The 22,794-nt window shown below is 44.0% G+C and overlaps 1 protein-coding gene across 1 annotated transcript in view; it reads left to right on the top strand.

The window, feature by feature from the left end:
* kndc1 (kinase non-catalytic C-lobe domain containing 1) overlaps window positions 1–22,794 on the top strand; it is a 177,200-nt gene that overhangs the window by 86,482 nt on the left and 67,924 nt on the right. The window contains exons 11-15 of the mRNA XM_080205589.1: window positions 1,579–1,656; window positions 17,085–17,199; window positions 17,293–17,458; window positions 18,722–19,659; window positions 21,554–21,710. Of these exons, the coding sequence (XP_080061715.1) occupies window positions 1,579–1,656; window positions 17,085–17,199; window positions 17,293–17,458; window positions 18,722–19,659; window positions 21,554–21,710 (1,454 nt within the window). The remainder of the gene's footprint in view (window positions 1–1,578; window positions 1,657–17,084; window positions 17,200–17,292; window positions 17,459–18,721; window positions 19,660–21,553; window positions 21,711–22,794) is intronic.

Raw genomic sequence — 22,794 nt, 5'->3', positions numbered from 1 at the left:
GCTCAGATCCCCCTTCAGGCCACACGCCTTGGCAGTTCTAACATGGTTTCTGCACCCTGGCACTGACACCTGGCTTGGCGCCTTGGGCTCTGAGGGGTGTCAAGGAGGTACATCCAGTGACCATTTGCCCATTTGGCCCTTTGCCATTTCCAGGCTGCAGAGGAAGGATCCCTCAAGGCCTTGGGCATTGTGTGGGCTTGGATTGGGACCAAGGGGTTGCATTCAGCACACTCTCCTGGGATGGGGGTTTCCTGGTCCGTGGCTGGATTTCCCCTTCTAACCCTGGCAGACCTGTAAAACACCCTTGCCATGGGAATTTGAGGCTGACCCTGTCATTAACATTAATATCCCCATTCCTGCCTGTAGCTGTGAACACTTTGAAATCAGGTCACTTTCATCTCCATGCCCTCCCCCCACCACTGCCATGCCTCCTGCCCCTGGGCCCCTGGCAGGCTTTTAAATCATTGCAGCACTCCATTCTGCAGCAGTGATTTTCCTTTCTCCCTGCACACGGGTTAGATTTAAAGTATTTGAGACTTCCTAACAAGCTAAAACCTTCTCTGGTGTATTGGAACCCTTTGATCTCTGTCAATTTTAAAGCACTGTGCTCTGAAAGAGGCTTCAAATGACAGCTTAATGGATTTCTACTCATGCTCCAGTCAGCTATGATTATTTCAATTTCCCCTCATACTTGAATTGTAACTCAAGTACCTCCATTGATCCTAACCACAACATTTACAAAGGCTCTAAGTCTTCTGGAAAGTTCTGCTTTCTTCAAAAGCAATAAGTGGCTTCCTGGGGGCAGCGCACCACTGGCACCTCTGAGGCGCATGCCTGAAGTAGGGAGATCTGAGAGGGAAGGGGCCTGAGAGGGGGTGAGTGGTCATAGGAGAAAGGGAGCCTGGGGGGAGGAAGTGGGTGGGGGTGGCAGCAGGGGGTGGAGTTTGGTTGGGTCAGGTCACTCTCATGCCTGCGCAGTGTGGAAGGGTTACCTGTTATTTGTGGGTGCGGTGGAGGATTTCCCTCTCTGATTTATTATTGTCGCATGTATTAGTATACAATGAAAAGTATTGTTTCTCGTGTGCTATACAGATAAAGCAAACCATTCATAGACAAGGGAAGGAGAGGGTGCAGAATGTAGTGTTACAGTCATGGCTAGGGTGCAGAGAAAGATCAGTCGAACATGAGATAGGTCCATTCAAAAGTCTGATGGCAGCAGGGAAGAAGCTATTCTTGTGATGGTTGGTACATGTCCTCAGACTTTTGTATCTTCTTCCCTATGGAGGAAGGTAGAAGAGAGTATGGCTGGATGGTTCACATGTGACGGCGAATTTGACAGATGCTGACCTTCATATGCTTTGTTCTCTCATTCTGCTCGTTATTATTTTAATGGAATTATAGAAATTAAAATAAGGAAAGGTGAGGATTTAAAGTTTAATCATGGGGGTTGGGGGGGTGCGGGGAAGCACCATGTTTATTGTGTCCTGCAAGTGCTGAAAACTTGCATAAGTTTAGACCTGAAACAACAATGGAGCGAACCAACTTTTACGCTCATGCAGTCTTTTTTTATTTTCACAGATTTGTAGCGATTACCTTATTAAACGAGGAATTGACAGCAGAGAGATCTTGATTTTGCTGAGGAATTCTATCATGCAGGTAATTCTACTGACTTTGTACTTGCCTATGAGTCTATGGTAGTTCCCTGCCTTCATTTTTGGCTAAATCTCAGTGTTAATTTCTGATACACCACTGCCAGAGTTCCAATGGTATTGCTTCTATTCGAGTCAGCACAAGAGCTTGGTAGAAAGAAGGTACATCATGTGATAGAGGACATAGTATTGTTTATTTTGTTCCTCTTCCTCTCAACAGAGACATTTAATTTTGAGACGTCATTTGGTACTATACTGTCACCATCACTTTCTGTTCAATACTTCTTTCAGTTTCTCCCATCTCTCTTGTGGTCACCTCAATTCTGTTTGATCGTCCTTCTCCATGTCACACGGTCAGTCACTGATCCCTCTGTGAATCCCTCATTTTTCCTCCTCCTGGGCAGTCTCATCTCCATCACTCTCCTCGCCGCATTTCTGCCCTCTCTCTCCCTCTCCATGCCAGGTGACTAATAGCGTTTCAATCTTTGTGCAGAATTGTTACAGTGTGAAAGGAAGCTTTTTGGTCCATTGTGTCTGCATCAGCTCTCCAAAAGAGCATCATGACTTTGTGCCATTCCCCGACTTTTTCCCAACCCCTGCACGTTGTTTCTATTCAAATAATCAAATACGCTTTTGAATGCATCGAATGAACCAGCATCCATCAGCCTTTCAGGCAGTGCATTCCAGACCCAAACAGCTCTGTTTTGTGAAAAAGATTTTTTCTTGCATCACGTTTGCTTTTTTTTTTGCAGATCACTTTAAATCTGTGCCCTCTTGCTCTCGATCCTTTTACAGGAATAATTTCTCCCTATCTACTCTCCCCAGTCCCCTCAGGATTTTCAACATCCCTATCAAATGTTCACTTAGCCGCCTTCTCGCCAAAGAGAACAGTCCTAACTTCTCCAATCTCTGCTCATAACTGAAATTTCTCATCCCTGGAACCTTCTTGTAAGTCTCTTCAACACTCTCCCAATGTTTCACATCCTTCCTAAAGTGTGGCACCCAGAAGTGAGCACAAGCTGAGGCCTAGCTAGTGTCTTGTATACATTCAGCATAACCTCTTTGCTCTTATACTCTATGCCACTATTAATAAAGCCCAGGATACTGTATGTTTCCCCCTGCCCTGCCACCTCTGATGATCGATGCACATATACACCCAGCTTCTGCTGCTCTTACACGCCTTTAAGAATTTTTCTCCCTATTTTATATTGCCTGTCCAGGTGCTTCTTGCCAAAATGCACACTTCTCCACATTGATCTTTATCTGCCACCTATCTGCCCATTCCACCAACTTGTCTATGTCCTTTTGAAAATTTAGAATATCCTCCTCATAGCTCATGCTCACGTCTGCGACCTTCTTTAATACTCCCACAAACTTCACTGATAGTTTGAAGGCTGCCGAGTGCTACTCCTTGGGCTTCTGGTGAGAAAGCGAGGATAAACCTTTTATGGATTCCCTAGGCCAATGGGAGGACACACCCACCACCCTTCAAAGTCTTACCATCTGTACTCCTCAGCCTTTGCACCCTGGCCCTTCCTTCACTCCCCAGCCCCTCCTACCTTAGCCCTGACAAGAAACTACCCCCCACTCCTCACCACCTTCCCCCCACCCCCAATCACCACCGCCACCACCTCCCAACTTACCTCTCCATCTGGTATTGGCAATGACATTTGCTAGGGTCTTGATGCTGTCCCAGCAGTGATCACTGCTCCTGGTGTTGTTGCTGGACATGATGTGGAGGTGCTGGCGTTGGACTGGGGAAAACACAGTAAGAAATCTCTCAACACCAGATTAAAGTCCAACAAGATTAGTTGATAGTAAACCCACAAGCTTTCGGGGCTTGCCCCTCCGTCAGGTGAGTAGAGAGTTCTCCACTCTCTATTCTCTCCAGAACTCTCCACTCACCTGACTAAGAGGCAAACCCCGAAAGCTTGTGGGTTTACTATTAAATAAACTTGTTGGACTTTAACCTGGTGTTGTGGGACTTCTTACTGTTGCTGCTGGAACCAGAGAGCTGCCAGCCATCTGATTGGTCAGCAGCTCTTGGAGACCAGACTTCTTCCTCAGAAAATGGGCTTGCTATTAATTCTCCCACCACCGTGGGGCAGGAACCCCAGTAAAATCCTGAGCGTGAATCTTTTGGATGAGATTTTAAACTGATGCCCCATTTGCTGTCTCATGGGCAGCTATAACAGAACTTGCTTTGAAGAGAGAAAATGGCATTATCCTTGATGTCCTGGTCAATATTTATTCCTCAATCACTATCACTAAAATAGATCACCACATTGCTATCTTTGGGACCTGCTTTGCATAAATTGGCTGCCACATTTCTAACATTATAACAATAACTAAACGACTTAAGTGGGTGTAAATCACTTCTTGCTTCACTTGGCAGCAAGCATGTGTGAGATGGTCTTACCTACACTGACTGATATTAATGTAGTTATGATTGCAATCAGTGCCTGCTCACTGCAGCAAACAATTCTGTCTTTTAAAACACATTTAGACAGTTACATGGGTAAGATGGGTATAGAGGGAAATGGGCCAAATGCAGGCAATTGGGACTAGCTTACTGGTTAAAAATAAAGGTGGCATGGACAAGTTGGTCTGAAGGGCCTGTTTCCGTACTGAATATTTTAGCACTGAAAGTTTACTCAGCAGCACTGATTTTCCAGTCAGACGTATCCAGTGAGGCATGGAACTCATCCACTGGAATGTGGCTCAGGAAATCTTGGGCCTGGGGAGCTCGACTTTCAGCTCATGAACTTAATTCAGTGAGCAACCCCCATTTTCCCAGTTATTATTCCCTGTCAGTTCACTGGGAACACACGGACGAGGACTGGCTCGAGTGCGTCGAATGGCTGTTGTGAATGAGTACATTAAAATGGAGTCTGAACGCAGACTTCCCTTAGAGCTGGGATCCCCACTTTGACAATCCTGAGTTTTAAAGTGGAAAATTAGAGAAGGGAAATAATGGCTGAATCGTGTGCAGAATGAATTCCAGGAGAATTTGCCGCATGTTCTGCATTGTTTGGTAGCATCTGGTAAGTGAAGGAGCAAATAGGGTGAGAATGAAGATGATGCTAAAAATGGTGCTAGTCCTCAGCTTGATGGAAGCTTGCAAATTCGCTATTCCGCAGTCCTCACACACATTTCTGTGCCAAGTGGGCCAAGTGCAGCTGCTTCAAAGGAACTGAAGAGGCTTTTCCCACATAAGTCTGCACTCAGCATTATGCACCACCTGTCCTGTAAAGAAAAAAGCATATGTTGCAATTCACATTATTGGGAGAAGATACAGAATTAAATCAGAGCCATTGTACAGGCAACACTAGTAATGATTACATCAATATGCATCAAACAGCAAAGAGTGTAGCTCCCAGCAAGATTGTAAGTGATGGCAAATATGCAGATGTTTCAAGGTGCGCTGAGGTTAGATGGTTCTGCTGATGTAGGCATCATCACAGGTGGGACGGGAAACTCTGGAGAGCAGCCAGAAGAATTTTCAAGTTTGTTGCTTACCTATACAAGACCTCCAGCCTTTTCTCATTTTGTGGTAAATCACAATTAGCTTCTGAGGCCACAACGTTTAGCTTGGTAGCATCATTGGAGCCAAAGCTACAGAACGTTGGGTGCAGCACTTCCAGTCACTTTGATTGTGACCTGGATGGCACCAAGTGCTGGGAAGGGACACTAGGACGGGCCTACCACATACGTAACAGAAACTTACGCAATGAATGGATTGTGATCTCTCGTTCTGATTTGATGGATATTCTGCAACCTTGAACTGTGCTAACCTTTCAGAGCTGAATAGGCATTCAGCAATGTCTTTTAAAGGACTGGAGCAGCTTGCAAACATTTGACTTACAGTTGCTCTTGCAAACTTCCTAGAAGTAATCTGGTGTGTATTGGAGGCATTCTGGTGTTGTCCAGATTTGGAAGGGAGTGTTACTGTGTTCTGACAGGGCAGTCAAGTTTGCAGTCTTTCCACAGAGGCACTACAATGGGTTTGGGGGCACCTGCAGCGCAACAAGGATAAGCAACAGAGGGGAAGCTCTGCACAGAGAGAATAGGAGGGTTCTCCACAGTAGACTATACACACCATAACTTTTCAGGGAGTGCTTATAGCTTGACCTTAGTCAGAAGTGAGGTGTTCAAGATTCATAGAGGTTTACAGTGTGGAAACAGGCCCTTTGGCCCAACTTGTCCATGCTGCCCTTTTGTTTTAAACCCAGAAGCTAATCCCAATTGCCCACATTTGGCCCATGTCCCTCTATACCCATTTTACCCATGTAACTATCTAAATGCTTTTTAAAAGACAAAATACTACTACCTCTGGCAGCTTGTTCCTGACACTCACACCCTTTATGTGAAAAATTGCCATTCTGGATACTTTTGTATCTCTCCCCTCTCACCTTAAACCTATGCCCTCTAGTTTTAGACTCCCCTACCTTTGGGAAAAGATATTGACTATCTAGTTGATCTGTGCCCCTCATTATTTTATAGACTTCTATAAGATCACCCCTCAGCCTCCTACACTCCAGAGGAAAAAGTCCCAGTCAATCCAGCTTCTTCTTATAACTTAGTCCATCATGTCCCGGTAACATCCCAGTAAATCTTTTCACACTCTTTCTAGTTTAATAATATCCTTTCTATAATAGGGTGACCAAAATTGCACACAGTATTCCAAGTGTGGCCTTACCAATGTCTTGTACAACTTCAACAAGGTGTTCCAACTCCTGTATTCAGTGTTCTGACCGATGAAACTAAGCATGCTGAATGCCTTCTTCACCACTCTGTCCACCTGTGATTCCACTTTCAAGGGGCTATGAACATGTACCCCTAGATATCTTTGTTCTGTAACACTCCCCAGAGCCCTAGCATTAACTGAGTAAGTCCTGCCCTGGTTCGATCAACCAAAATGCATCACCTTTCATTTATCTAAATTAAACTTCATCTGCCATTCCTCAGCCCCCTGGCCCAATTGATCAAGATCCCATTGCAATTGGAGATAATTTTCTTCACTGTCCACTATGTCACCAATCTTAGCGTTGTCTGCAAACTTACTAACCATGCCTCCTATATTCTCATCCAAATCATTAATATAAATGACAAACAACAGTGGCCCTAGCACCTATCCCTGAGGCACATCACTGGTCACAGGCCCCCAGTTTGAAAAACAATCTCTACAACCACCTTCTGGCTTCTGTGCATTTTATATCCATTTAGATACCTCACCCTGAATCCAGTGCGATTTAACATTATATAACACCTACCATGTGGTACCTTGTCAAAGGCCTTGTTAAAGTCCATGTAGACAACATCATTTACCAAGACAGTGATTGCTAAACTATGCCACCTTCTTCAACAGGGACTAGAGGCTCACAACAGATTAGGAGTGCCAGGGTCACCAGATCACTGCCTATGCCACTGAATCCAATTGGAGGCAGCAGATGACATCACAAAGATATCCCTGTTTGTCATCCATTGCTGCATCCAAAATGTGACCAAGGCCCAGGAGAGGAGAGCTCATCCTTTTCTCTCTAACAGAGTGAAGCTGGATGAATGGGCACACAGTTCTGCCAGGGTAGTGAGGTTTTAAGTTTTCTTAAAATTTATTTATTAGTGTCACAAGTGAAGTTACTGTGAAAATCCATTAGTGACCACACTCTGGCACCTGTTTGGGTACACTGAGGGAGAATTTAGCATGGCCAATGCACCCAACCAACACGTCTTTCGCACTGTTGGAGGAAACCCACACAGAGAGAACTTGCGAACACTGCACAGACAGTGACCCAAGACTGGAATCGGACCCAGGTTCCTGGCGCTGTGAAGCATTAGTACTAACCACTGTGCTGTGTGTGGGCTGGTAGCAAATCATCATTCTTGTACATGAGAACTGGAGCAAGGCAATTTTGAACCCAAGTCTTTGAGGAATGTGGGAAGATATTTTCTTCCAGGATTAAATACGACACACCAAAAACTTACTCTTTCAACGGCCTAAGCAAATAAACAGAGTATCTCCAGACTTAGTGAAATTAAGATAAATGCCAAGGGAGCAGGAACAGGGAGGGACAAGAGTTTCCTGTTCAGATGTAAGGAAAACATTAATTACTAAGGAATTCTTTTCAAACTGCCCCCTACATTACAGCAATGATTATGACTTTTGGAATGTTGTGACTGCTTTATACTGTACCACATACTCTGTTTGATTAATTTGATGTTAATATACAATGGAAAGGCCAGTTTTCTAGTGTCTACGTTTTTAGGAGAATTCTGAGTTACTGGGCCACCAGTTGGTCATCTGACTGGGGAAGTTGCAGAGAATACCTGCAGCAGAAAGCAGAGACCTCTCACAACATTCACTGCCTGAAAAACATTAAGAACATTGTATAAATTTATTCTAGCAAGCGCCTCCACCCGTTCAGGCTTTTGATTGTTTGCTGATCCATAATGATTTAATGAGGAGGTCTTGTGGCAGAGTGGGCAGTGTCCCTGCCTCTGAGCTAGAAGCTCTGGGTTCGAGTCCCACGTGCTTTTGGAAACGATGTTCCTTCGTCAGGTGTGTGCAAGGTTCTGATCAGAGAGAGGCAGAGAGTCCCACCCCAGCACTTGCTGGCTTTTTAAATGTGGTTGAATAGAGTATCATCTGGGAAGTCCTTCCAGAGCGCATCAGTGGCAGAGAGGGATTCCCGATCAACCACCTTGCGATGATATGAAATTGGAACCTTAAGCATCATTGTTCACAGCTCCAGGCCTCAACATGCATGTAACACTATAGTTAAGAAAGCCCACCAATGCCTCTACTTTCTCAGAAGACTAAGGAAATTTGGCATGTCCGCTATGACTCTCATCAACTTTTACAGATGCACCACAGAAAGCATTCTTCCGGTTGTATCACAGCTTGGTATGGCTCCTGCTCTGCCTAAGACCGCAAGAAACTATAAAAGGTCGTGAATGTAGCCCAATCTATCACGCAAGCCAGCCCCCCATCCAATGACACTGCCCACACTTCCCACTGCCTCAGCAAAGCAGCTAGCATAATTAAGGACCCCATGCACACCGGACATTCTCTTTCTCACCTTCTTCCATCAGGAAAAAGATGCAAAAGTCTGACGTCATGTACCAACTGACTCAAGAACAACTTCTTCCCTGCTGCTGTCAGACTTTTGAATGGACCTACCTCGCATTAAGTTGATCTTTCTCCACACTCTAGTTATGACTTTAACACTACATTCTACACTCCCTCCTTTCCTTCCCTGTGTCCGGTATGCTTTGTCGGTATAGCGCACAAGAAACAATACTAATACATGTGACAAATCAAAAGCAGTGTGTGTTGCCACAGCAATTTGGACTCTTTGGGACTGGTTTTATCGATTAGCCGGATGGTCAGCGTGGATCCGATTGGTGCAACAGTGTGAAGATTTGGTCCCCATTCCAGCTGGGGTGCTCCAGGACCTGTCTCCTTGCCCTACCACTGGAGGTTGTGGCACTGTGGGCCTGATCTGCTATCAGGCACAGAGCTGCAGAAGAATGATGCATTGCCCACCCTGCCACCAGACATGCCAGGGACAAAGATACATTCCACACATCCAGTATTGGCAAAACTAAAGTACCGAGAAATCTGTTGTGAAATTTACTCCCTCTATTGGTAGGCATTTATAATATTTGAGGGAATTGATCATACTGTAAATTTTACAAAAAATTCAAGAAGTGGAAAGAAGCACTGGGAGCTCGAGTGGAATTAATTCTTGTACATTTCTCCAACCATGCACCAATTTCCCAGCATGGCTGGAACAAGAAGAAAGGACCCGCTCCTCAGCGTAACAACAGGACAGGATTGAGGAATGTGTTACTAAATTGCTCACATTTATTTTAAAGTAAAATTTTAAAGTACAAAAGGGTGCAGTACTACTACATTCCTGCTGATGGTGCTGATGGATTTTAGAAGTGTTCAGTATCGGCAGAACAATATTGGCTCAAAATTCAGATGTAAACAGACTGCCCTTTGGGCATCATGAATGATCTTAGAATTACAAAATGGCACCCATGGCATGTAGACACTTTCCTGGTGCAGGTCGCACTGGGTGAGGGCATTAGTGAGTCCACTGGAAAGATGTGTTACTGAGCCTTAAGGTTCACATTGTTTTTCAAGCCTGCTTGTTTAAAACATCACTGTTTGTCCGTTAGGCTTAGAGATTGCAGAGGGTGGAAAGAAAGATCAACTTAAGATAAGTCCATTCAAAAGTCTCAAGAAGCTGTTCTTGACTCAGTTGGTACATGACCTCAGACATTTGTATCTTTCTCCTGACGAAAGAAGATGGTGTGGAGATGCTGGCGTTGGACTGGGGTAAACACAGTAAGAAGTCAGACAACACCAGGTTTAAGTCCAACTGATTTATTTGATAGTTATTTACGGAAAGAAGATGGAACAGAGAATGTCCAGGGTGCGAGGGGCTCTTAATTATGCTGGTTGCTTTGCCGAGGCAGCAGGAAGTGTAGGTAGAATCAATAGATGGGAGGCTGGTTTGCGTGATGGATTGGGCTACATTCACGACCTTTTGTAGTTCCTTGCAGTCTTGGGCAGAGCAGGAGTCATACCAAGCTCTGATACAACCAGAAAGAATGCTTTCTATGGTGCATCTGTAAAAGTTGATGACAGTTGTAGCTGACATGCCAAATTTCCTTAGTCTTCTGAGAAAGTAGAGGCATTGGTGGGCTTTCTTAACTATAGTGTCAGCATGGGGGACCAGGATAGGTTGTTGATGATCGGGACACCTAAACACTTGAAGCTCACGACCCTTTCTACTTCTTCCCCATTGATGTTGACAGGGGCATGTCCTCCTTTACGCTTCCTGAAGTCGATGACAATCTCCTTCGTTTTGTTGACATTGAGGAAGAGATTATTGTTGCTACACCAGTTCACCAAATTCTCTATCTCTTTCCTGTACTCTGTCTCATCATTGTTTGAGATCAGACCCACTACGGTCGTGTCATCAGCAAACTTTAAAATTGAATTGGAGGGAAATTTGGCTGCACAGTCATAGGTGTATAAGATGTACAGTAGGGGGCTGAGAACACAGCCTTGTGACGTACCAGTATTGAGGATGATTGTAGAGGAGGTGTTGTTGTCTATCCTTATTGATTGTGGTCTGTGGGTTAGGAAGTCCAGGATGCAGTCGCAAAGGGAGGTACCGAGGCCTAGGTCATGGAGTTTTGAGATGAGTTTCATGGGTATTGTAGTGTTGACGACTGAACTGTAGTCAGTACTACACAGGTGTCTTTGTCTAGGTGTTCCAGGGTTGAGTGCAGGCCGGGAAAATGGTGTCTGCTGTGGATCTGTTGCAGTGGGCGGCAAACTGTCGTGGATCCAGGTAATCTGGGAAGCTGCTCCATTCTCATCATGGCTCCATTCCTGTCTTGACTGGAATTTCCAGTTGGCAACAGAATGTAGTCATGGTGGGGGGAGATGGGTGCACAACCATTCATGGGAGGGATTCATCTCCCCACTGCACTCCCAGACTCATAGCTGCTGCCAGGCCACAGCTATGGTGGGTCACTGTCCCCTGGAAAGGGGTTGCCCTCCAGGATGATGGCCAAGCAGCTGTACCTTTTTTCAAAAAAATGAAAATATATTCACCTGTACTTCTCCCATCTTTCTCATTTCAGCATCCCCCACCTTGGCTGATGGGGCTGCTGTCCGCTGAGAGTGTTGGAGGGTCTGCCATTTGCCCTCCAGTGCCGGCAGCATGCCCACGGTCCCTAACTGCGTGTCCCCTGCCATTAACTTGAGATTGGAAATCTGTCTGAGTGTGTCTGGAATACTCCATGTGGGGTGTGTCACCTAGACCTGGACTGGCACACACAGTCCTGACCCAGCATTGAAAATCCTGACTGACATGCTAACAGCAATCCCAGTTTGCATCGATCCAATGTCTTTACAGTAAGAACCATTTGAAGTTTGATGACAGTAAGTGTGAGGTGCAAGTGGTGGGTTAAATCAAGAAAGGATGCACTGTAGGCCAAAGTCAGGGAAGTAGTGTTCAGACTGGACAAAGGACCAGAGGAGCTTATGGAGATAGAGGCTTTGGAAAGATTTAAAGACAAAAACGTGAATTTTAAATTGCAAATACTGGGTGAGGGCGTGCCAATTAAATCAATACTTGGTTATAAACCACCTCTAATACAGTAAAATATCCCAAAAGGTATTCAGCCACAATTATCGAAGAAGGCAATTTTAGAACAGGTTCAGTGTGAGTGTAATTTGAATCATAGAAACCCGTACAGTGCAGAAGGTGGCTATTCAACCCATCGAGTCTGCAATGACTCTCCAGCAGAGCATTTTACCCAGACCTCACCCCAGTAACCCCATATATTTACTCCACTGATTCCCCCAAACCCACACATCTTGGGACACTAAGAGGCAATTTAGTGTGGCCAGCCTACCTAATCTGCACATCTTTGGTGCCTGGGAGGAAACCAGAGCACCAGGAGGAAACTCATACCGACACGAGGAAGATGTGCAAACTCCACACAGACAGTTGTCCAAGGTTGGAATTGAACCCGGGTCCCTGGCTTTGTGAGGTAGCAGTGCTAACCATTCTGCCACTGTGCCATACTACTTTATGTCTTTATGTTTATTTGCTTCCTAATAACTTGTGTCACTTCTTCTGCCTCGCACAACCATTTGAGGGACTGATAATAACTTTTAATTGTTAGTCTTTCAAAAGGCCAGCAACCATTACTTTATCCACATGTGACCAGCAACTTCTAAGAGGCTGCAACTTTTAAATTTGGCTTCTAACCTTTAAGGACTAATAACAGCAGTATTTACAAACAAGGAAGAGGAGTGAGACTAGACCATTTGGCCATTTGAGCCTGCTCTGCTTTTCCAGCTGATCATGGATGATTTACCCCAATTCTACCATCCTGAAACATCCCCGGTATTCTTTAAGTATCTTTCTATCCAGAATTATCCACCTATGCCTTGAATATGCTCAAACATCCACAGTGAGAGAGTGGCAGGGAATTTGAGTGCAGAGATTTCTCCTCAGCTCAGTCCTAAATGACCAATCTCTTATTCTGACACTGTGACTCCATATTCTCGATTGATGGTTCCCAATCGCTGTGCTGTGGGAAGCAAGTAAGGGTGCTGTGGCCTGTTGTGGGTTTTAAACGGTGAACACTGCAAGAACCCAAAGATGATCAAAGAAGAATAAAGAACAAAGAAAATTACAACACAGGACCAGGCCCTTCAGCCCTCCAAGTCTGCACCAACCATGCTGCCTGACTGAACTAAAACCCCCTACCCTTCCGGGGGCAACATCCCTCTATCCCCATCCTATTCACTTGCCCAGATGCCTCTTAAAAGTCACTGTCGTATCTGCTTCCACTACCTCCCCCAGCAACGAGTTCCAGGCAGTCACCAACCTCTGTGTTAAAAAAAACTTCCCTCACTCATCTCTTTTAAACCATGCCCCTTTGCACCTTAAAACTACACCTCTGAGTAATTGATTCTTCCACCATGGGAAAATAAAATAATGGTGGACCTGGTGTGCAAGTGTGGCAGTGAGGAGACCAGGGCAGAGAGAGGAGGTAGCAGGAGTGTGGCGAAACCAATGCTCTGACTAGTACTGTTGGTTCAATGAAATTACCATCTTCAGCAATCACTTGGCAGCCACAAAAACTTTGAGGGACAGGAAGACCTACTCGTGCTGCTGAAACACGCGCTTTCCAGAAACTTCTCCTTCATTTTCTTGGCATATCACATGGTTGGAGTTGGGGGTGGGGGTTGGGATGTGGGGGAGGGGGAGAGTGGGGTGGGGTGGGGTGTGGGGGGGGGTGGGGTAGGGTGTGGGGGAGGGGGTTGGGGTGTGGGGGAGGGGGAGGGTGAGGGTGGAGTGGGGTGGGGGGGGGGGGCACTTGCCTCACAGCTGAGAAAGATTTTCCTTGTCTTTGCAAAAGTGCATTCCTATTTTCCACATCATCCACAGTGGGAAACGTCCTTCCAAATTAGTACTCACCCGTTTTGCAAATATACCGCAGCTTAGCTTCAATTTCATTTTTCATTCTGTGTCTCAGTGTTTGGCATGAGTTCTAGCCAGAGTTACTAAAGGCCAGTTGTGAGTGTGCAGACAACCTGGGATCAGCCTATGCAGGCTGGGTTGCTTTCAGGAAACATGTCTACACCGCGAACAACAAAGACAGGCACACTCCCTTCAGCCCTAGCACCTCACTTCAGCAACAAAATACAAAGTTGCCAATGTGATGGAGTAATCGCATACTCAGCTTTGACAAAGGCTCATCTGGACTCAAAACATCAGCTCTTTTCTCTCCTTACAGATGCTGCCTGACCTGCTGAGATTTTCCAGTACTTTCTCGTTTGGTTTTAATCGCATACTTACCTTTTGTCCCTCACCCACTGCAAAGCCCATGTATATTTTTAAAAAAAAGCTCCTTCACATCATTCCTGTTTAATTCTGTGACATGCCTCATGGTATCGGTGCAACTTTACTTGACTCAGTCATGTTGACAATCTGTGGCTCTGGAGTTGCACGACAATGGGTTGTGGTTAAACTGCAGGCGTATCCATTCAGAAAAACCTTGTCTTGCTGAGAATGGATGGCGGGTTATAGGCATGTGTGACACATGGTTAAGAATAACTAAATTGTTTCCTGTATGGTACTTGGCTACGAAATGCAATAAGGTGAATAGTACGTCACTGCAAAACGTGTAAACACCAACGTGCTGGGAATCTGACAAATTAGAAGTCAATTATTAGTTTTCAACTCTGAGTAAAGCTTCAAATATAGGCAGAATTCCCAAAATTGCAAACTAGGGAATTTGCTTTTAAGTTTGCTTCTAGTAAGACTGCAACCAAAGCAAATGTGATGCTTATGAACAATGGATTCAGCTGAGAAAAAGTGAATGTGCCATGGAATTGTTTGTCTCCTTGAAACGTGCCGTGCTACTGAAAAGATTGGGAACCACTGTTCTGAATTCTCCAGCTGAGGGAAATATTTCCCACCATGCTGTGCTCCCAGTTCCGGTCCTAATCCAGATGAGGAACTTGTTAAGAATTTATCACATTATCTGAAAGCGGACATTTTGGAAGTCCCTTGTGACTGTGCTAAAATTTCAGTCAACATTGTGCTAACTCTGGAGTGGGGCTGGAACAGTCCACCCCAGATTCCATATCCAGACAGGCACTGGAATGTGGCAACTAGGAGATCTTCACAGTAATTTCATTGCAGTCTTAATGTAAGCCTACTTGTGACTAATAAATAAAGTTTAAAATTTAAACTTTAAATTCAGGGTTGACAGACACTAGCAGAGGAAGCCAGTACTGGGTGCACTAAGATTGCCAGTTTCCATTTATGTCAGTGATAGTTAGCTAGATAGGCAGACATCAATTACTTTTCTGGCCACGGGGCCCTTGGAAAGTAAGCTACTTTTTAGTGAGATGAATGAAAAATATTAGAGAGGGATATTGCTTTCACTGTCTGTGGGGAAAAGTGGATGATGAAAGAATTTGAATTTGCACAGCATCCAAGGAATCTCCGAGAATTTTTCATCCGCAGTAATTTAAAGAAATTGTGGCTGAAGTACTCCAGCCATTCACGTCCTGCCAGTGAGAACAGAGAATTTGGTGCTCAGCCAAATCTCCATTCACAGCTGAGGGACCGGAGATCCCAGCCAGTGTTTCCTCAGTGGTACCAATTCCCATTAATCGGATAATAGTTGTGACCATGGTTTTAAAAACATTTGAAAACTTTATTTAAAGTAAAATTATAGGAAGAATAAAAACTGCTTTGCTTTTGTCTACCCTGATGTCTTTGGGAATTCCAATATGTGTTTCAATGAAAAAAAAGAAAGATATTCAATTATTTATTTTTGTTCATCTTTGGCATCAGTTCAGTACTTAATATTTTTCTTATTCTGGTTTGTACATGGAGAGTCTATATTTAATTAAAGCAGCACAGTGGGTCAATGGTTACCTCACAGTGGCAGGGACCCAGGTTTAATTCTGGTCTCGAATGACTGCTTGTCTGGAGTTTAAACATTCTCTTTGTGTCTGTGTGGGTCTCTTCCAGATGCTCTGGTTTCCTTCCTCACTCCAGAGATGTGCCGGTTAGGGGCATTGGCCATGGGAAATGTGTGAGGTTACGGAGATAATGTTTATTTATTAGCCACAAGTAAGCTTACATTTGCATTGCAATGAAGTTACTGTGAAAGTTACTGTGATGGGGCAGGGGAGAGAGCCCAAGGTACTGTATTAGATAATCGATGCAGACCCAATGGGCCAAAAGGCATCTTCTGTACTGTAATGATTTTATGATTTGCCCCAGGGGTCAGTGCTGGGGCCTCAGCTATTTACCATTTATATAGATGATCTGGAGGAGGGAACCGAGTGTGTGGTGTCGAAATTTGCTGATGACACCAAGATTGGTGGAATGGCAAATTGCGCGGAGGGTGTGGAGAGTCTGCAGAAGGATCTAGATAGGCTGGGCGAATGGGCCAGGAACTGGCAAATGGAATTTAATGTTGGCAAGTGTGAGGTGGTCCACTTTGGTAGGAATAATGGTAGGAAGGATTATTACTTACGTGGCGAAAAACTGCAGCAGGCGACGGTGCAGAGGGACCTCGGGGTCCTTGTGCATGAGTCGCAAAAACCCAGCCTGTAGGTGCAGCAGGTGGTCAGGAAGGCTAATGGGATGCTGGCCTTCATAGCGAGGGGGATTGAGTATAAAAGTATGGAGGTCTTGCTGCGGCTGTATAGGGCATTGGTGAGGCCGCAGCTGGAGTACTGTGTGCAGTTTTGGGCGCCGTACTTATGCAAGGATATTTTGGCCTTGGAGGGAGTGCAGAGGAGGTTTACTAGGCTGATGCCGGAGTTGAAGGGGTTGAGCTATGAGGAGAGGCTGAATAAACTAGGCTTGTACTCGTTAGAGTTTAGAAGAGTGAGGGGAGATCTCATTGAGGCATATAAGATGATGAATGGGATGGATAGGATAGAGGTGGAGAGACTCTTCCCGCTCAGAAAGGACAGTAGGACTAGGGGGCACAGCCTCAAGATAAAGGGGGGGGCGGTTTAGAACGGAGTTGAGGAAGAACTTCTTCACTCAAAGGGTGGTGAATCTCTGGAATTCTCTGCCCGTTGAGGTGGTGGAGGCTACCTCGCTAAATATTTTTAAGACGCGGGTTGATGGGTTTTTGATAAGAGAGGGGATTAAGGGTTATGGGGAGAGGGTGGGAATGTGGAACTGAGCCACGACAGATCAGCCATGATCTTATTGAATGGCGGGGCAGGCTCGAAGGGCTAGATGGCCTACTCCTGCTCCTATTTCTTATGTTCTTATGTTCTTATGATTTAATTAATTTGTTAATTTAGTGCCCACAGATAAAAAGACACGTTCATTATTTTCTCTACTATATTAGAACTACCACAAACAGGGAATGGATGTCATTGGACTGAATTGCAAAACAGATAAACGAAAATTCTCTCATTCTCCGCTGGGAAATGCAGATTTTGCCCAAGAATCATCTAGAACAGGTACTGATCATTGTTAGAACAGTACACATTTTCATATCCATTTCCAAAAGCATGATCATTGAATGTTCTTTCTTTTTCATTCATTATTTATAGGATTTGTACCTCTTGCTAGTGACAGTAAACTGACAGCTGTAAAGGGCCCAATTCCTTGTCAGTACTCTGTAAACAGCAAGTCCCCTTCCAAACTTCCAGAGGCCTTCACTTCCCCAGCCACCCATTTCAAACCTATAATACTCACACAGCACAAAGAGAAAACAAGGTAATGCATTACTGATATAAGAAAGCAAATCCCCTGAGAGTATTAGAATCTGCGTTCGGGACCCAAGTTGGGAATACTTAGCAAAAATATAATCTTGCAGAATTATATATTTTTTAAAAAGTTGCTTCGGAATGATCCATTGGTTACATTTGTAATGACTCTGATGATTTTTGTAGTGTTATTTAGATAATCAGGCAAGTACGGCAAAAATGTGTCGCCTGAATAAACATAGGTTAATTGAATTAATGCGAGTTTCTTTCTGAGCTATAGTCACTCCTATGAATGAATAACGTTTACAGCTATTTATGTATGCAGCGTGCATGATAACAATGTGTTTATTTGGAAATCACTTTTTTATTAAATTTGTTATCACATTTTTCATCTTTTGTCGCATGGAATTATGTCATTTATTATATTTGTTCTTTTGCTTTTTGTAGAATCGAGTTACAATGTTTGTGTGCTAAATGCACTGTTGTTTTTATAGTTGTGTGAAATACTTTCATTTTTGAAGTGGTGTTAAGTGGAAATGGTAGAAAACGTATGACTATGGTATTGTTTCCAGACGCTTCAGGATTATTTTGAGTTTCACAGGTACTTAGTTTAATCAACAGACTTGTACAACAATGAGGTACGTGATATTGTTTCCTACACTTGGAGGATCTGCTTAATCTCTCATAAAATCTCTGGGTTGGGACTGGGCTGGCAGTAAAATAATTTAAGCACTCCTTTGCACTAACATTTTCCCACTTCATATAGAAGTAATTTAATTTTGCACACCCATGTCCTAGTGAGACGGCACTGTGGCACAGTGGTTAGCACTGCTGCCTCACAGTACCAGGGACCCAGGTTTGATTCCCGGGCTGGGTCACTGTCTGTGTGCAGTTTGCATGTCCTCCTTGTGTCTACATGGGTTTCCTCCGGGTGCTCCGGTTTTTTCCCACCGTCTGAAAGCTGTGCTGGTTAGATGCATTGGCCATGCTAAATTCTCTCTGTGTACCCCAAACAGGTGTCAGAATGTGGCGACTAGGGAATTTTCACAGTAGCTTCATTGCAGTGTTAATGTAAGCCTACTTTTGACACTAACATTTCTGCATTAATTGGGAAATTGAGCAGATAGGATAGAAGAAAAAAGTTTAATCTAACAAGAATGCTGTAAAATTAGCAACTTGTTCAGAGTTATTTTCAGCATTTTGACCGCAGAGAAATAAAGCTTCTTTTTATTCTTATTCTTTCTCAATCAAATTGTTTCTCTTATTCCAACAGTGTCAAAATGTCAGGTAAAAACCCAAACGCCAAACAGCTTCTTAAAGCTATGAATCAGGAGAAGAAGCAAGGAGGAGTAGCCATTGGAGATGTTAAAAATAATGTGGTTGTCAAAGCAGCTGCTGTGAACTTTGAGAGCTTGGAGAGCAGCACACACTCATCAGCAAATGTGGTATCTTCGCCATTCCAGACTAAAAGTAGTTCAGTTTCATCCGTGAACCATTCTACCACAGCAGAAAGCAAAACCAATCCACCACAGACAATACCTTTATTACACCAGGAAGTCAATTGGAGTTCTGATTCTTCAGCTATTAGCAACTGTCCAATAAACACTGATCACCTTCATCAGAACTCCAAAACAGGGAAACTAACTCCACCAGCTGCTCACTTGACTATGCCAGAACAAGCATTGGTTTTGCCAAACTCTTCTGGGTATGAGTTGAACAGGCACTTACCTGGACCTACAATACTTTCAGACGTGCACTGTGGTAGCAGCAGTGAGAACTCTTTAAACTCTGTCAGATCACAGTTGCAGAACACTTCCAACCCTACACTTGATGGCTGTATGGATGAAAAGCCTAATGTGAAAATGTACACTCTATCAGAGTCTTCTAATAACAGTTTTAAAGAGTTTGTAGATTTTGACAGTGTTGCCTCAGTAATACCATTGTCTGAGAGATGTTTTTTTGCACAGGAGATATTGGATACTGGAAATGAAATAAAACCATTCGCAGCTGTTGCAAACGTTACTGCGGAAGTTTCAGAAAATGTCCACTTACCTTCTGCATGCATCTCATCATGTTGTCATGACAATCTAATGGCAATAGCTTCATCAAGCCCAGCACCAATCAGTCTTTTGCAGAGAGCAGTTCACCTCATAAAAGAAGAATTTGCATTTGATGGTTACTTAGAAAATGGTGAAGAAGCCCATGCCATGGGTAGATGATCTTTATTTTAACATAGAAATTATTTTAAGAATAACAATATTAAGGATGTTTTCCTTACGTGAGTTTTCGGGGGGTTTTTTTGGAATATTTTAATTTTGTCAAACATCGCAACATGGCAGCTTAAGCATTGGTTATTTTTAACCCTGATTTTAACACAAGTGCACACAGGAAGTGGGTACATAGTTAAAATGACATTCGGAGGGCTTACACTTAATTCCATGCACCACAATTTGAACTGGTAGTATTTTAGGCATGGAAATCTTTCACTCCAGGCAGATGGGGCCCAATGTAATCTGCTGAAGTCATGGCCTGATGATGTTATTGGCACTGAAATGTGATTTTGAAATAAAAATTGTGGGATGCCAAATCCCTCCAGTAAAACCTGGTCGGAGGCAGCAGAATAGCCATGGCAAGTCCCGAAGAGAAAAGAAGATTCTTTGTGGCCTACAAAGAGCAGGAGTGCTCCTCTGGGCCTTGTGAAGAATCCTTGGGCCTCTGCAGCCTTCTCCCTCCTGCTCACCACCAGCATCTATTTCCTGTCTCTGGTGACTATTCTCTTGAGCCTGCAGTAGAATCGGCCTTCCACCTGATTGCCTGCTCCCATCCGCCAGCGGTCAGCCCTGCTGTGTTCCGTTGGGCTGACACATTCATTTGAATGAGGCCTTGGAGTTCCCAGCTTCTCACCTGGGCGTCTCACTGATGTGGTCACTATTGAGAGTGCTGTCCTGCATTCAAAATAATCATTGATCAAAGTGAAAAATCTTAATTAGGCGTTAATAAGGAAAATGTCTTCATCTAAATTTGTGACCAATCATAAGTTTAGTTATCGTCTTTGTGGTATGTGTGCATCTGTAATCAGAAGTGCTGATTGCGGACAGAATATTAATCTGTCTTAACCTTAAGTGACTTTCCAGTACGCTTCATGGGTTTTCCCAGAGCATGACTTGCCAGTCTATCAAAGTGGCACTTAGTAAATGATTTTAAATATCATTTTACAAATGCTGTAAGTTTAAATATTGACAAAGTCTGCAGCACTTTTGAGCAGATGTTCTGCCTCATACCATTGAGTGCGCCATCCACTCTGCACGTGCTACCATTTGGTCGCAGGCTGCTTTTTCTTTTGGTTTCCAGCTTTTGCACTCAATGTATTGGCACAGTGTATCATATTCACTGTCTGGACAATTCTGGATATTTTGCCTTCTGCACGTGGATTCCCTCCCTCGTCCACTCTCCTGACTGCCCAGATTGGAACAGAATTTCAGTCTTCACAATGTGTCTCTTCTTTCACTGCTGAATTTATTTTTGGCTTACGTCAAAGCAATTTGATTAATCTTCTCGATTTTATTTCAAGTCAAGAAAAAAATTCCAGTTCAGAAATAAATTAAAACTGTGTTTTGATCAGTACTGTTCTTGGTTGGAAGATCTTATTTTGGACAGTAATGACGTACAAGAGAAAAAAATACAGGGGGAGATTCTCCAGCTTCCCAGGCAAGTTTCCTGCTGGTGGGAGGTGGCACGTTGTTTACTAGCGGCAGGATTCTCTGGTCCCGCTGCTGTCAATGGGAATTCCCATTGATGTCACCACACGCCAGCAGAAAACCGACATTCGGGGTGTGCTGCCAGCAGGACTGGAGAATCCCTCTGGGATGAATGGCTGGAGAATTCCTGCCACAGTGCTTGAACCGTCAATGTCCACCTGAACAATACATTGCATTTGTAAATACAAGAGACAAATCTCAAATGTAGTTTCGATCCAAATCTCTTACTAACAAAACATTACAGTGGACTGGTTACAAGTTGCAACCTTAATTTTAAGATCTTTTTGAGCTAAATGATAATGTTGCATTGTTGAAATTGATTTTAGACTTCTGATTTTTTTTATAAGGTGAGTACATCTTATCCTTGAAAAGTCTTAAATTCAGTACATTCAATAATGCCATATCGGAGAAGTTTTATGACCTCTACTGGGATGACAAACTACTGGAACAGCTTTATGAGGTGGCTAATGGAAATCCTCCTCCTCCTCCTTCTCCTGCACTGTTGTAAGTATCCACTTATACATACAACTCTGTCTCACTTGTTTTGAAAAAATTTCTGCACAAAGTAAATGTCCTGGGCAGTCTTTAAGGGTGTTATCCTGCGAATTGCACACAGACTTGTTCCTGCCACAGACTCCGCCACTGACCCCTTCAAAGTTCCTGGAGTGAGGAGTAGGAACCTAACAGTAGCAGGCTGTACCCGCTCCCCCACTGTAGGCCTCAAAAACACTGCAGCTGTGTAGTCATGGGGATGGTTTGGTATCTCCCACTCATTCCTCTGCAGGAACAAGGGGTATGCAGATGTCCACACCTTATCCCAAAATTTTGAATTTAAGGATTATACTCATCTCAAGGAACTCCCATTGAAATTGGTGGGCATCCATTAGAGCATTCACATCATTTTCAGGTGATTGTGCAAGTAGTGGACATTCTCCCCATGTCTGTATGGGATTCCTGTGGGTGCTCCGGTTTCCGCCTACAGTCCAAAAATGTGCAGGTTAGGTGGATTGGCCATGCTAAATTATCCCTGAACGTTAGGGGGATTAACAAGGTAAATGAGGGTTATGGGAATAGGGTCTGGGTGGGATTGTTGTTGGTACGGACTTGATGGGCTGAATGGCCTTTTTCTGTACTTTTTGGATTCTATGATTCTTATACATTTGAAGATGTACCATTGTAAGTATCCACTTGCACATAAAATTCTGTCTTTATTTTGAAAAAGAAAATATCTGCATAAAGTAAATGTCCTGGGCTATCCTGTGAATTGCATACAGAATTGTTCTTGCTACAGACTCCACAACTGACCCTTCTAAAGTTCCATGGGTGAGGAAAAGGAACCTTCAGAAGCAGCTTGTGCCCTCTCCCCTGCTGTAGGCCTCCGAAACACTGTAGCTGTCGGGTGCCTTGGGGGGTAGGGGGAAGGGGGATTTCGGCGTACACTCAGAGTTATATTATTAACACACAGGCTCAGAAAGTCAGCTATGCAGTCCTTGTTTTTCAGTTGCTAAACATCTTACTAAACCTCCAATATGAAGGGCAGGTAGCCATTGTGAGACAGAGACCCCGTCAACCTCCAGATTGGCAAAGC

The sequence above is a fragment of the Carcharhinus amblyrhynchos genome, chromosome 17, assembly GCF_965287045.1.
Source record: "Carcharhinus amblyrhynchos chromosome 17, sCarAmb.v2.hapA, whole genome shotgun sequence".
NCBI classification, from domain to species: domain Eukaryota; kingdom Metazoa; phylum Chordata; class Chondrichthyes; order Carcharhiniformes; family Carcharhinidae; genus Carcharhinus; species Carcharhinus amblyrhynchos.
The sequence above is the reverse complement of the archived record's forward strand: the minus strand, read 5'-3'. Positions and strand labels throughout refer to the sequence as shown.